General features: G+C 49.9%; 1 protein-coding gene across 3 annotated transcripts in view; it reads left to right on the forward strand.

Annotated features, from left to right (window-relative positions):
• The window catches only part of LOC147748976 (gametocyte-specific factor 1-like), a 657206-nt gene that overhangs the window by 61320 nt on the left and 579923 nt on the right, over positions 1-15963 (forward strand). For all 3 annotated transcript variants that reach the window (XM_086964771.1, XM_086964760.1, XM_086964780.1), the window contains exons 3-4: positions 10938-11061; positions 11973-12073. In XM_086964771.1, coding sequence (XP_086820897.1) covers positions 10938-11061; positions 11973-12073 — 225 coding nt within the window. The remainder of the gene's footprint in view (positions 1-10937; positions 11062-11972; positions 12074-15963) is intronic.

A 15963-nucleotide genomic window follows, 5' to 3' on the forward strand; every position in this document is an offset into this window, starting at 1 on the left:
CATTAGGAGCCCTTCCTCCCCCCAGATAATCTATCTCCATAAGAGATAAGCAGCTCTTCCACCATCTCAAACCCGTATTAGTGCTCCTCACTATGCATGTTTTTACTTAGAAAATCAGCACAATGCAGCAGTGTGACATCAAGCCAGGTTCATCGACATCACTGCAAAAGTAAAGTTTTTATTCCCCATTTCCTCTTCAAGAAAGTGACTGCCATCAGCCTCTACGGATCAGAAAGCGGAGCCCCTCCACTGACCGGGCTGCGAGTCAAATGGCCATGTTTCACAAATTATGGTTTTCGTGGTCTTATTCTGGAGTAGCCCTGTTGGCAAGAGAGGAAAGAGCAAGGCTCTGACAGTCAGTCCTCCTCTGCTTCATAGTATGCCGCGCCACTATAGTAAGTTGAACAAGGGATATTATTTGACAGAAAGAGGCAACCTGCAAATACATTGAGCAGTCTACATTTTTATTATTTTTTAAAGCTACATACAATGCACCATAACTATTCTAGGTCTACAAATGGAAATACATAACAAGCAATATTTTTATTTATTTTTTAAGAGGTGCATACTTAAAAAAATGATTACAAAAATTAAACATCAACTAGTAATTAAAAAACCTAGCAATTAAGATATGCCACGTCAAATAATAACTTTTGTCGCCAATTAATTATCAGTGTCTGGAATGGATATGGTCACACCCTCACTCCCCCTCAACCCCTCACCCTCACTCACCCTCAACCCCTCACCCACACCCTCACTCACCCTCAACACCTCACCCTCAACCCCTCCCTCACGCTCACCCACCCTCACCCTCACTCACCCTCAACACCTCACCCTCACTCACCCTCAACCCCTCACCCTCACTCACCCTCAACCCCTCACCCACCCTCAACCCCTCACCCACCCTCAACCCCTCACCCTCACTCACCCTCAACTCCTCACCCTCAACACCTCGCTCACCCACCCTCACCCTCAACACCTCACTCACGCTCACCCACCCTCACCCTCAACACCTCACCCTCACTCACCCTCAACCCCTCACCCTCACTCACCCTCAACCCCTCACCCTCAACCCCTCACTCACCCTCACTCTCACCCTCACAACCCCTCACTCTCACTCACCCTCAACCCCTCACCCTCACTCACCCTCAGCCCCTCACCCTCAACCCCTCACCCTCACTCACCCTCAACCCCTCACCCACCCTCACCCTCACCCTCACTCACCCTCAACCCCTCACTCACCCTCAACCCCTCACTCACCCTCACTCACCCTCACTCACCCTCACCCACCCTCACTCACCCTCAACACCTCACCCTCACCCTCACCCTCACTCACCCTCAACACCTCACCCTCACTCACCCTCAACCCCTCACCCACCCTCACCCACCCTCACTCACCCTCACTCACCCTCAACCCCTCACCCTCAACCCCTCACCCACACCCTCACTCACCCTCAACACCTCACCCTCAACCCCTCCCTCACGCTCACCCACCCTCACCACCTCACTTTCACTCACCCTCAACCCCTCACCCTCACTCACCCTCAACCCCTCACCCTCACTCACCCTCAACCCCTCACCCTCACTCACCCTCAACTCCTCACCCTCAACACCTCACTCACCCTCACGCTCACCCTCACCCACCCTCACCCTCAACACCTCACCCTCACTCACCCTCAACCCCTCACCCTCACTCACCCTCAACCCCTCACCCTCAACCCCTCACTCACCCTCACTCTCACTCACCCTCACTCACTCTCAACCCCTCACCCTCACTCACTCTCAACCCCTCACCCTCACTCACTCTCAACCTCTCACCCTCACTCACCCTCAACCCCTCACCCTCACTCACCCTCAACCCCTCACCCTCACTCACCCTCAACCCCTCACCCACACCCTCACTCACCCTCAACACCTCACCCTCAACCCCTCCCTCACGCTCACCCACCCTCACCCTCACTTACCCTCAACCCCTCACCCTCACTCACCCTCAACCCCTCACCCTCACTCACCCTCAACCCCTCACCCTCACCCTCACTCACCCTCAACCCCTCACCCTCACTCACCCTCAACTCCTCACCCTCAACACCTCACTCACCCTCACGCTCACCCTCACGCTCACCCACCCTCACCCTCAACACCTCACCCTCACTCACCCTCAACCCCTCACCCTCACTCACCCTCAACCCCTCACCCTCAACCCCTCACCCTCAACCTCTCACCCTCACTCACCCTCAACCCCTCACCCTCACTCACCCTCAACCCCTCACCCTCACTCACCCTCAGCCCCTCACCCTCAACCCCTCACCCTCACTCACCCTCAACCCCTCACCCTCACTCCCCCTCAACCCCTCACCCTCACTCACCCTCAACCCCTCACCCACACCCTCACTCACCCTCAACACCTCACCCTCAACCCCTCCCTCACGCTCACCCACCCTCACTCACCCTCAACACCTCACCCTCACTCACCCTCAACCCCTCACCCTCACTCACCCTCAACCCCTCACCCACCCTCAACCCCTCACCCTCACTCACCCTCAACTCCTCACCCTCAACACCTCGCTCACCCACCCTCACCCTCAACACCTCACTCACGCTCACCCACCCTCACCCTCAACACCTCACCCTCACTCACCCTCAACCCCTCACCCTCACTCACCCTCAACCCCTCACCCTCAACCCCTCACTCACCCTCACTCTCACCCTCACCCTCAACCCCTCACCCTCACTCACCCTCAACCCCTCACCCACCCTCACCCTCACCCTCACTCACCCTCAACCCCTCACTCACCCTCACTCACCCTCACTCACCCTCACTCACCCTCAACACCTCACCCTCACCCTCACTCACCCTCAACACCTCACCCTCACTCACCCTCAACCCCTCACCCACCCTCACTCACCCTCACTCACCCTCAACCCCTCACCCTCAACCCCTCACCCACACCCTCACTCACCCTCAACACCTCACCCTCAACCCCTCCCTCACGCTCACCCACCCTCACCCTCACCACCTCACTTTCACTCACCCTCAACCCCTCACCCACCCTCAACCCCTCACCCTCACTCACCCTCAACCCCTCACCCTCACTCACCCTCAACTCCTCACCCTCAACACCTCACTCACCCTCACGCTCACCCTCACCCACCCTCACCCTCAACACCTCACCCTCACTCACCCTCAACCCCTCACCCTCACTCACCCTCAACCCCTCACCCTCAACCCCTCACTCACCCTCACTCTCACTCATCCTCTATCACCCTCAACCCCTCACCCTCACTCACTCTCAACCTCTCACCCTCACTCACCCTCAACCCCTCACCCTCACTCACCCTCACTCACCCTCAACCCCTCACCCTCACTCACCCTCAACCCCTCACCCACACCCTCACTCACCCTCAACACCTCACCCTCAACCCCTCCCTCACGCTCACCCACCCTCACCCTCACTTACCCTCAACCCCTCACCCTCACTCACCCTCAACCCCTCACCCTCACCCTCACTCACCCTCAACCCCTCACCCTCACTCACCCTCAACTCCTCACCCTCAACACCTCACTCACCCTCACGCTCACCCTCACGCTCACCCACCCTCACCCTCAACACCTCACCCTCACTCACCCTCAACCCCTCACCCTCACTCACCCTTAACCCCTCACCCTCAACCCCTCACCCTCAACCTCTCACCCTCACTCACCCTCAACCCCTCACCCTCACTCACCCTCAACCCCTCACCCTCACTCACCCTCAGCCCCTCACCCTCAACCCCTCACCCTCACTCACCCTCAACCCCTCACCCTCAACCCCTCACCCTCACTCACCCTCAACCCCTCACCCTCAACCCCTCACCCTCACTCACCCTCAACCCCTCACCCTCACTCACCCTCACCCTCACCCACCCTCAACCCCTCACTCACCCTCAACACCCCTCACTCACCCTCAACACCTCACCCTCACTCACCCTCAACCCTCACCCTCACCCACCCTCACTCACCCTCACTCACCCTCAACCCCTCACCCTCAACCCCTCACCCACACCCTCACTCACCCTCAACACCTCACCCTCAACCCCTCCCTCACGCTCACCCACAACCCCTCCCTCACGCTCACCCACCCTCACCCTCAACACTTCACCCTCAACCCCTCACCCTCACTCACCCTCAACCCCTCACCCTCACCCTCACCCACCCTCAACCCCTCACCCACCCTCAACTCCTCACCCTCAACACCTCACTCACCCTCACCCTCAACACCTCACCCTCACTCACCCTCAACCCCTCACCCTCACTCACCCTCAACCCCTCACCCTCAACCCCTCACTCACCCTCACTCTCACTCATCCTCTATCACCCTCAACCCCTCACCCTCACTCACCCTCAACCTCTCACCCTCACTCACCCTCAACCCCTCACCCTCACTCACCCTCAGCCCCTCACCCTCAGCCCCTCACCCTCAGCCCCTCACCCTCAACCCCTCACCCTCACTCACCCTCACCCTCACCCTCACTCACCCTCAACCCCTCACCCACCCTCACTCACCCTCACTCACCCTCACCCACCCTCACTCACCCTCAACACCTCACCCTCACCCTCACTCACCCTCACTCACCCTCAACACCTCACCCTCACTCACCCTCAACCCCTCACCCTCACTCACCCTCAACCCCTCACCCTCACCCACCCTCACTCACCCTCAACCCCTCACCCCCTCACCCTTACTCACCCTCACCCTCACTCACCCTCACTCACCCTCAACCCCTCACCCTCACTCACCCTCAACCCCTCACCCTCACTCACCCTCAACCCCTCACCCTCACTCACCCTCAACCCCTCACCCTCACTCACCCTCAACACCTCACCCTCACTCACCCTCAACACCTCACCCTCACTCACCCTCAAACTCAACATACATACATACATACCCTCACTCACCCTCACTCACCCTCAACCACTCACCCTCACTCACCCTCAACCCCTCACCCTCACTCACCCTCACTCACCCTCACTCACCCTCAATACCTCACCCTCACTCACCCTCACCCACCCTCAACCCCTCACCCTAACTCACCCTCACTCACCCTCAACCCCTCACCCTAACTCACCCTCACTCACCCTCAACCCCTCACCCACCCTCACTCACCCTCACTCACCCTCAATACCTCACCCTCACTCACCCTCACCCCCTCACCCTAACTCACCCTCACTCACCCTCAACCCCTCACCCTCACTCACCCTCAACCCCTCACCCTCAGTCACCCTCATCCTCTCATCCTCACCCTCACTCACACTCACCCTCACTCACCCTCAACCTCACTCACCCTCAACCTCACTCACCCTCACCCACCCTCAACCCCTCATCCTCACTCACCCTCACCCACCCTCACTCACCCTCACCCTCACTCACCCTCACTCACCCTCACCCTCACTCACCCTCACTCACTCACCCTCACTCACCCTCACTCACCCTCACTCACCCTCACTCACCCTCACTCACCCTCACTCACCCTCACTCACCCTCACTCACATTCACCCTCACCCTCACTCACCCTCACCCTCCCTCACCCTCACTCATCCTCACCCTCACTCACCCTCACCCTCACTCACCCTCACCCACCCTCAACCCCTCATCCTCACTCACCCTCATCCTCTCACCCTCAACCCCTCACCCTCACTCACCCTCAACCCCTCACCCTCCCTCACCCTCAACCCCTCACCCTCGACCCCTCCCCCTTAACCCCTCACCCTCACTCAGCCTCACTCACCCTCAACACCTCACCCTCACTCACCCTCAACACCTCACCCTCACTCACCCTCAACACCTCACCCTCAACCCCTCACCCTCACCCTCACCCACCCTCACAACACATATTGTGTTACAATAGGTGTCACATTTGCAAAAGATAAAACTATTGGCATTGTAAATAACAAAGCTATTAATTCGCTATTTTCAAAACAAGCACATAAATAAATAAAAAATGTGTCCTTTACAATACCAATAGCTCAAACTTTCCTAATGCAAGACCTATTGCATTGCTGTGCTTCTCTCCCCTGCTGCACTCTCCTGCTCTCTAGAGATGTGGCCTAACGACAAGAGCTGCCATCTAAGTCACGTAAATACAAAATATGTTGCATTCCAAATGCTATAGGTGTCACATTCGCAAAAGTTATAACTATTGGCATTGTAAATGACACAGCCATCAATTTAGCAATTTTAAAAACCAACAAATAAATAACATGTCATTTACAATACCAATAACTCCAACTTTTCTAATGCGAGACCTATTGCATTTCCAATGCTTGTTATGGGAAGTCCCCGGGTAGGCGAAATCATGGGGACAGTGTATTTTAATTATGTGGGTTGTGCCGGGTGGGCCACCTCCCTGGGGCAAACTATTCAAATGAAATGGGGGCCTGCACGGCCCCATCCTAGCACCCGGGACTGCCACCTTCCCTGGGCTATTTCTAAAACTAGTGCGGGGAGGCTCGTACAACCTCCCTCGGGGACTGCCACCTCCCAAAGGCTTGTTTTAAACAGAAATGCGATGGGTGCCTGATCAGCAACCCCTGTGTCCTGGGGACCGCCATTCACCAGGGCAAAATCTGAAGTCTGTGTGTGGGGCCCACAGAGAACGCCGCAGACTCTGAGACCACCACCTCCCTGAGGCAAAATAAAACCTTAATATGGAGGAGGACCAGTGCACCCACACATGGCCGGACACCCTGGGGATGTGGTTCCTGGGGCTGAAATCGCCAAGGGAGGGGAGGCGCTTAGCCCCCCTTCTCTATTCGAAATAGGCCTGTCCACGCAGCCTCCCCTTTCTGAATTAAAATAACGAAAAAAAGACCGGACAGTTACCCAAGGCCCTGCCCCTTACTTCCACACTCTGCAAACGCGCCTCCTGGTGAACTGTTAGTTGGGTGTAAAGTCCCCTTGGCTCCAGAGGGTCCTTGCAGGGGTTCAACTAGACCTCCAGTTGCCTCCAGTAAGTCGCACACAGTGGTATTGCTGAGAGGTCTTTGGAGACAATGCCCCCTTTCTCTACCACTCTGCTAAAGTGCCTCCTGGTGCTATACCGGTTGGTGGACGAATTTCCCTTGAATCCTGAAGGTTCTTAAGGGCCAGCAAGCTCTCCTGTTACCTCTAGTAAGTGTGACACAACTGGGTTCGTGAGAGCTGGTTGGAGGTCCCACCTCCCCCCTTTCCACACCACTCTACAAACGCGACTACTCGTTAAAACCATAGAAATTCACTGAAAAAACCAAAGGTTACTGGGACGTGTCATGGGTGATCTAATATGTGAGGTCATAAGCGGTGCTTTTTCGGGGCATAAGTTATAGTTAGCTCAATTATACCTGCTGAATTTCTCTGGTTTTGTAAGAGTCAAATTTCAGCCTAACCAGAACGTCCCTATGACCTTGAGTTTTTTCAGTGAGTTTCTACATTTAAAAAAAAAACTATAAAGTAGCTGTAACCTTTTGTATTTTTTGTGGGAATATTTATCTATCTTTTTTTATCTAATTGTATATTAAAAGCATCTTTCCTTAATGAGAAAAAAATGTTTGTATTCCTTGCTTTTGAGACACAAGTCAGTGTTAACGACTAATGGGGATCTCCTGGGGGAGAAGTTTGTTTTACAGTAGGGTCTGATGTGCATTCAAGGGTATATCTGAGAAAGGTGCATATTTGACGCCTTCAGAGGTCCTAGCAGCTCTTTGAGGGTGAATTACGGTTACCTGAGCAAACAGTAACTTGTACATTTTAACGGTTTTCATTGATTTAATTTTTTTTTTTTTTTGTTTAAAATTTTTGAAAACCTTTATTGTGCAGATAGTAGCATACAAATACGGGCCTACAACCAATTAGGACGGCCACGAAACAATCTGAAAAGCACGTAAATCAATAGAGGTTTCACGGCAGTCACCCAGTTTATTGCGAACAAGTAGTTCAATCGTAGAGGAGCTGAGTGTGACCGGATGTAGGATCAAATAAGGTTAATTTTATAATAGAAATTATAGCAGGATCAGTTGCAGTTTAATCATCTGAGTGCCCATAGCGGGCCACGAATCAAGCAGCAAAACATTAAGGCATCAATAAAAACGGTTATCAGCAATAGTCTACAGCAATCAGAATATAGATGCCATATTTCCAATCAATACCCATCGTAGCCCGCCACGTGCACACAGACCACCAAATTATTACTTATACCTAACTGAGTAACCAGAACGGCAAAAGGAGTTAGTCATTCTCTATTCTGACCCAGAAGATTAGATAAAAAGGGGGAACGCTAAAAAAGAAAGAAAAGAAGGAACGCCGTGCTGCTGTACGCGCCCCCACAGCGATAAGGGCGAACAAAGTGACTGGGGACCACGTTATTGGGTGTGGGGCATTCAAGTCAGGATATCTGTGCAATCAATATCGTATAGAGTAAGGACACCTCCCCCCCCCTCCCCCCCCCCCCCCCCACACAAGCAATCACACCGTGGGAAACACGCACAGCCACGGCGTCCTAAGAAAGGGACACAAAAGAGCCGTAGAAACTAAAAAAACGGTCAGAAAAAAGAACCCACCCCACCCTGCACCCCTACAGAAGGCTACGGCCTACCCCCCCCCCCCAAGCAGCATGCCTGTCGCCCTAAATAGGAGACCCGAAATATAGGAAAAGTTAGAGAGAGGGAAAGGAAACAAAAGAGACAAAAAGGAAAAAGAACCAGTGGGAGAGAGAGCCATCAATCGAACCATTCGGCCCCTACCCCCCGCCATCACACACATTAATGCAACACCAAAACGAAATCGACATAGTCTCGGGTATCATAAACCTTCGAAGGAATCGTCCATAGTATCATGGTTGAGGGCACTCCTCATCTCCATCCGCCAACCATTAGTCCTCCGGGTCCAGAACCGGCTCACCCTGTCCTTTCCTAGCCATCGCTACCGCGCGTGGTAGAGTAGTGGGCAGTAAACAAATCTAAGTGGAGAGGCCGTATGGTCGAAGCAGGACAGACCATGGGAGCAAGCCAGAGGACTCCAGCGGCCAAGCAAGAACTTTTGTGCGGCAGTCTAGACGTTTCAGCAACGACAACGGAACAACAAACAGTGTGGGTACAGTCTCACCGCCCAGGAAAGTAGTCGTCCCCGCAGGATAACACTGGGGTCTCGCCGGGGCAGTTCGAATCGGCAATCAACGTTGTTCCCCGATCAGTCGAGCAGGAACGGGCTCCGACGCGGTGCCCACGCCCGCGACAATCAAGGCGACCCCGGGATCCGGGGCCGCTGGTGTATAGTCTTGCTGATGCACAGTGACAGCACTCCTCACGGCAACAGAGGGGGACGAAACAGCACACACTCGGAGCTGAGCCGCGTCCATGAGGGACGGCCCGACAGCAATGGCGGCCGTCCTTCCATCCAGCACAAGGGCGTCGAGGGCCAGGGTCGCACGTAAAGTCTTTAAGGCGTCTAAAACATCACCAAGCGTGGGCTCCCGCTCACATGACCAGACCCCCGTACACTTCAGCAACACATTTGCCGCCCTGGTTCAGTCCGTGACTCAGGGCGCTGGCCGCCATCTTGCAGATCCAGCCGCGTCCCCGTGCGCCTCAACTTCTGGAGCGGGCTCTCAAGCAAGGCCACCACGGGAGCGCCCTCGAGCCCCAGGAATGACAATCTGGGTGCAGAAAGGAGAGCCACCAAAAGGGGGACCGCCAGCGCCACCGCCCCGCGGGCGCCACACGCCAACTCCGGGCGCAGGGCTTCAAGATGGCCCGACAAGGCAACAAAGGGGGGAGCCTCCTACACGGTCTTCCCCCGTCCACGGCGTGCCGCACCTCACCACGGGGCCCTCCGCCCGCTGGACAGGGCCCGATCCGTTGCCATCGGCATAACCGCACCACGGCCTCTCCCAGGCGACCTCTCCTCTCCACCAGGGGCCGCCGTCGACGCCATCTCCCCGGCTGACCTCCACAGGCAAGTCCCCGGTCTCTACGCCGTGGAGGCCCCAGACCAAGCAGTGGTGTAACTTCGGATCCGCCGCTCGCAGGAGCCCCCGGGACAGATGGTGAGTCCAAGCTTTCCTTCGTCTTTCCGTGTCTTCCCGAGTATGTCGTCTCGGGGCAGGATGCGTGTCAGGATATATGTGTTGGGCAGGAAGGCTAGCGGAGCCGAGCTACATTGCGGCCATCACGGTCGCAAACTTGGCTCCTCCCCCGGTTCCATTTATTTTTAACTTTTTTTCCACTTTATCCTTCTGTTCCTTTCATAACATTTCTGGGATGTTTTAATGCTGTTAATTTCTTATGACCATAAGAAAGGTTCCGTTTCTCTTAGTGTTTTTTTTTTAGGTGCTGTATTTAATATTCGGTGTTAGCTATAAATTTGAATTTCTGTTATACTTTTAACACTTTGTGATTACTTTGCTGTGCCTTGTTTTTTCTTATGTGAAAGTGTTTGTGAAATGTTTTGACGAACCTTGGATCAAGCTCTCACTGTTCAAAACAACTATTAAATAAAATTCTTCTTTCTCCTTTGTTGGATCTTGAATAGTTACAACTCTGTGGATCTGTGCGTGTTTGTGATCCAAGAGAACATTTAAAATAACTTAATCTGCATACATGCACTCACAAACGTCTTTTTGTCGAAAGTACATTTTTAGAAGTAAGACATTTGTAGTCTGCTGCAATGGCCAAATGTACTACCAAATAATGTACTTAATACTACATAATTGTAATTGAATTTAGGTATTTTTGGCTATATTTCTCAGTAAATGAAAGAAATTGATGTTAATTTGAATTAAAAAAAACTTTGACTAAGTAATGTGAGTTGATTGGTGTGTTGAGGTAATAGAAACAGTAATGACAAATATCCTGTTCGGCTTGGTCAGCAACTTAGAGATTTGCAGCTGAGGTTACTTTTTTTTCATTTTTTTCTTTTCACTTCCAGGATAAACCCAAACCAAGGGAAACTGCTGTTCCACCAAATGTTCGGCTTTCGAAGAAGAAAATAAATTGGCGTCCAGTTGAACTGAAAGAAGAGCCTAAAGTTGAACCTAAACAAGACTACTATTGTAGGATTTTTTTTTTTTTTTTAACAGCATATATAAAAACCTTAAACGTTTGTGAACGATGGTATTACATATACCTTCACTCAACATCATGATCGATTTGTGCATGTTTGAATACATGATAGAGCACACATTGAATCTGTATCTTTAGTATTTTGATGCACTGTTATGTGATACAGTAGCTAAAATCACTTGAAGTTGGCTTAGCTAAAATCACATGAAGTTGGCTTTCTCTCTTTGCATCCCCTAGACTAGCTTATTCGACAAGGCCTTCAATAAAGAATTAAAAACTATCCTTTTTACTGACTGCCTCCTTTCTCCCTGAAATACCAGACCTCTCCATAACCACCTTCTACAATCTGTTCTTCAATGTAGTTGTAACTACTTGCCTTGACATCTTGGTATTGTATTGACCAGTGTCCATATTCAGTTCACTGTTACTGATTAACTTGTTACTGTAAACACTACCTCTAGGTCACCATTATACACTGCTCTTTTCTGCGCAGATTATGCGCCTAAATATAACCTGTGATAAAAGACCTGGTCCAAAATAAATCACTAGACCATTATCAAGGTCATGTGCCCCTAAACATGTACACTTTTAAACTAATGAATCCCTGTGTATTGAACATGGATTGAGATTTAGCACCTGGATGTAGTTCGTGGGTTTTGATTGTAGTGAAGATTTTAAGATTGGTCAATTCCAAACTACTTCTTTTATTTGGTATTGGTAGCTCAATATATTATGGTGGTTATGAAGTTCATGTAAGCAGGCCGTAACACTGATAATGTGGAAGGACGAATGAGACTGGTTGCTTGGGAAGAAGCAGGTCTGTTGAAGAATTAGATTAACAGTGAAACTATTGTTCCGCTTTTCTTCTTTCCATTATTTCTTTCCTTCTGTTTCTTTCCAGTGGATTCCTATGATAAGGAACAACTGATTCAATGTCCATATGATGCTAATCATCAAATCAGGGCCTGCAGGTTCCCATATCATATTATAAAGTGCAGAAAGGTAAGCAAGTTCTAAAGTGATTGTCACGTTACTTATGTTTGTGTGTTTTAATGTTTACTTACATTTATGAGCAGTATCTACTCTAGCTTGTTTAAAGTACACTAATGCTTTCATCAATTTTTGCCACTGTATTTTTTTCTGGAGTAGAGGCGGACGGTTACATTAGCCAGATTTCAGCAAATGTATTCAGATAGCCTTGTAAGCCCTAACTAGCCTATGCCATGTTCCAAATGTCTTCCACCACTAGATATCTGGTGGTAGGCCCTAAGGACTGGAGAGTCCCTCAATGTGCACTCAACTTAATCTTCTGCCTCCACTCAGTTGCATTATTGATCCACTTTAACTGATCCTTTGCCTTCCTCCTACTGGGCCTTAGATGATTCTTAATCTCAATTAAGGCATCCACTCTGAATTGCCTGTCAATTTGTGGAATCCACAAGTACATTTCCCCCGTCTTATGGCCCATTGACATTTAATACAGTGAATGACCCGAATGTAGGCGACACTCAGACAGTTTGGCACATGAGCTATGTGTCCTTTGCAGATCACAGTAAATATGGGCAGTCCTTCCGGTATAACCAATTCCTGCCCCCACGGTCGGTCAGTCTTCAACATTCTGTTGAAGTGACAGTAGTCTTACTCAAAAAAAGGGGAGTACACACGATGCACCCTTCAGACCACGAGCCTAGCTCATGTGCTACTGGGCCCTCTGTGTACTTGCATTATCGTTGTGCACAGAGGCCAACAATACCCACAAACACACCTCCTGGGACAATCCTAGAATTAGTGCATGCTCTCCCAAGCCATGTTGGTGGTCTTTTCTGTTTGGTCTCTGAGTGGCAGCTAATTACAAAAGACTGATTAGTGCAACATAAGGTTTAAAATGGCCATGCATCAAGGTTTGAGACTTCACATGAGCATCCCCAGTTCAATGGCACGAAAGTCCATCCTAAAAAGAGCAAGACCTACCATATAGGACTTGCTTTTGAAACAATTGCTTAACTCTTGTTTACTAAGAAAGGAGTACCCAGCAAGATTAAGTAATGGGTGCTATAATATGAGTGACATGGTTTTAGGGACTGTTATTCTCGAGACAAAGTTAATGTTGGTGGCGACAACAGTCACCACCATTAAATCAGATTACAGTGACTGAAATTCCCTACGAACCCAGGAGCATTAGCTACTCATGATATAGAACTTGAAGCTCAACCTCTTCACCAAAAAATGATTTCTTCAGAAGCCATAATTCATAAAGTGACAAGCGCCATCTGTGTGCTTGATAATTGATGGAACTGGATTTCCCAACAGTCTGGTCTTTTCTAAAATTACTACTGGGAGGTACGTTTAAAAATTCCTCTATGTCCTGGTAAGCTTCTGGTCGATTTGCCCTGGATGCTCTCTCCTTGTTGGATTCACAGTATCCATTGACCGGAGTTTGTGTATAAGAATCCAATGTGGCATTCCTAATGACCATAGTATAAGCTACAGTTTCTGATGGGTAAGAATACCCAGTGGTAAACTAAAGGAGGCTGTCTTGCATCCTTTCTCGCACCACTCAGTGTTTCAGAGTTTTAGTAGAGCAATTTGGAAATGTGCTTATCCTAACCATAGGCTGTCCTGTTTGGCAGTAGGATGTTTCCCACTTGGCCCCACCACTTTGGGTCATGACTGTACTCCAATTGGTTGTAGTTATATCTGATTTTCTACTGCTTCTGTCTCCTTTAATACTTTGCCAGGCCTCCCTCTTTCCCTGTTAGTCAGAAACTCTTATCTGATTCCGAAGTCCGTGTGGGCCTCCCCTTTTGACTGGCATTGTGGGTTTCTCCATTAAGTTTCTCTAAAGATGGCCTTACTTGAGCTTTCAGTGTTATATACACTACCCCAGAGGTTTCTGCTTGTCTCCATTCCTGTAGCACTGCAGTGGTGGAATTAATCAAATGGAGTGTGGACTCTGACAGTGTTAGAGGCTGCACTCTCTTGTCCTGGTAAGTACCTGGTTTCCTATATCCCCCCCCCCCCTTTACAAAGAGGTCTCAAGGTAGATAAACTGAGGAGGCAGCACACTGCACGATCAGCATATCCTCTGATTCAGCTCCACAACCAATGACTCTATGGGTCAACCCTCATTATACTAGGAGTGGGAGCAGGATCTAGACATTTTCAATTTCCTTTGAAGACTTTACCTCTGTAGATTGACACTCTTTCGCAGGGTTTACAAAGAAATGGATATTGTAATAGACCATTGTTGTGGCTTTGGCCGTCAATATGAAGATATTTTAACTGGACGTTCATACTACAGGATGTGTAGTTACTGATTTGCTAAATGAAAGCAAGGGGGCATACTTAGGAGCTTGAAGTGGCAACTCTTCTTGGTGTTAAATGATCTTATCACATGTCTTCATAGCTCTACATGACTAGAGACCTGCCTACATCAACCACCGCATGAACTTCCACCAACCTGCCAGACACCTGCGCTCCACCTCCTGTGCCCTTTGTGCCCCCTCCCCCCCCACACATAATCTGAATTTTGAAAGTATTTATAAAGCGCTCTGTGGCCAAGCGGCTACCTGGCGCTGTAGGGCAGTCTTTAGCAGGTGGGCGTGGCGCCGGGGAGAGAGTTTAATCGGAGAATGCTTGGGAATACTCACGTCCGCCTCAGCAGATGCTGTGCCGCGAAAGTCTGGAACGACTTGCCCTTCCACCTTTGCGCATATCCCTCCCTTGCAGAATTCGGAAGAGAACTCCAGACCTGGCTTTTCGAATCAGGCCACCTATGTTCGAGGCATGTGGGCTGCTGAATTCATATCTGTGCATAGATAGCCGCCTAGTGTTGGGTCCGGATGATTGCATGTTGTTGTCCTGGAAGAGTCTTCGAAGTATCACGAGATAGGTGGCTCCTCCCTTGGACTACAGTGCTCATGGGCATCCTCTCCATCCTCAGATTGTTTTTTTCCGCAATTGGGTTCGGATGTACTTTCCTACACTCCAAGTTTGGAATTGACTAACTCTTCTGTAAGTAGACAAAGAAGGGGGTTCCCCGTGGGTAGCTTTAGGATATGGGCAGGTAGTAGGGGGGAAAAACCAATTTAAATAGAAAAGGAGAGTACCCTGCCTCAGGATATACAGGCCCTAGCTAAGGGGTCCAACAGATATATATGAAGGGGTGATTAACCTAGGGGTTGACACTAGACATCACAATCAAATGGTCAAATCAAATAGACTGTACAGTTCATGTTAGAAAATATATATTTTTTATTGTTTTCTGATAACAAGGATATTAAAAGATTTTTTTTTATAGAAATATATTTTTTTTGGTATATCATTAGTACATATAAGTCATAAATAAGACAAACATAGATATAAAGACAATAACATCAAGAAAGTTCGTCCTACCCAGTAACGGCCAATCTTTACACACACAGTATCATTCACTTCAATCCCTACTCACTCTCTCATCTAATACCATACACCATTCATTCTATCATTCATTCTTCTACTCCTTGCAAGTACAGCACATAGGTGGTTAATGTGTTGTATATATCGGGGTGTTAATCCAGGTAGATGGTTTTAGCTACGGGTCCTGATGTATTAAGGACAATAACCGTATTCCTGGAGACATACGCCGACGCGCGTTTCGGTGACAGGCCAGTTAGGCCGCACCTTCGTCAGGGCAGGGGGCAGTATACTGGGACGGGCACAAGGATAAAACTCTGCAAGATAGAGAGCAAAACAAAATTCATTTTACTTTTATGTATATACATGTACTTATTCAAAATACAGTTCTGTGCTAGCAACAAATATTCATCATCATTAATGGGCCACTACATATTTCAGACATTTAGAGAAACTTCCAATATTTCAGCAAACTATTTTGTCCATCTGATAAACAT

This window comes from Lissotriton vulgaris, chromosome 1_1, assembly GCF_964263255.1.
Source record: "Lissotriton vulgaris chromosome 1_1, aLisVul1.2, whole genome shotgun sequence".
Taxonomy (NCBI): Eukaryota; Metazoa; Chordata; class Amphibia; order Caudata; family Salamandridae; genus Lissotriton; species Lissotriton vulgaris.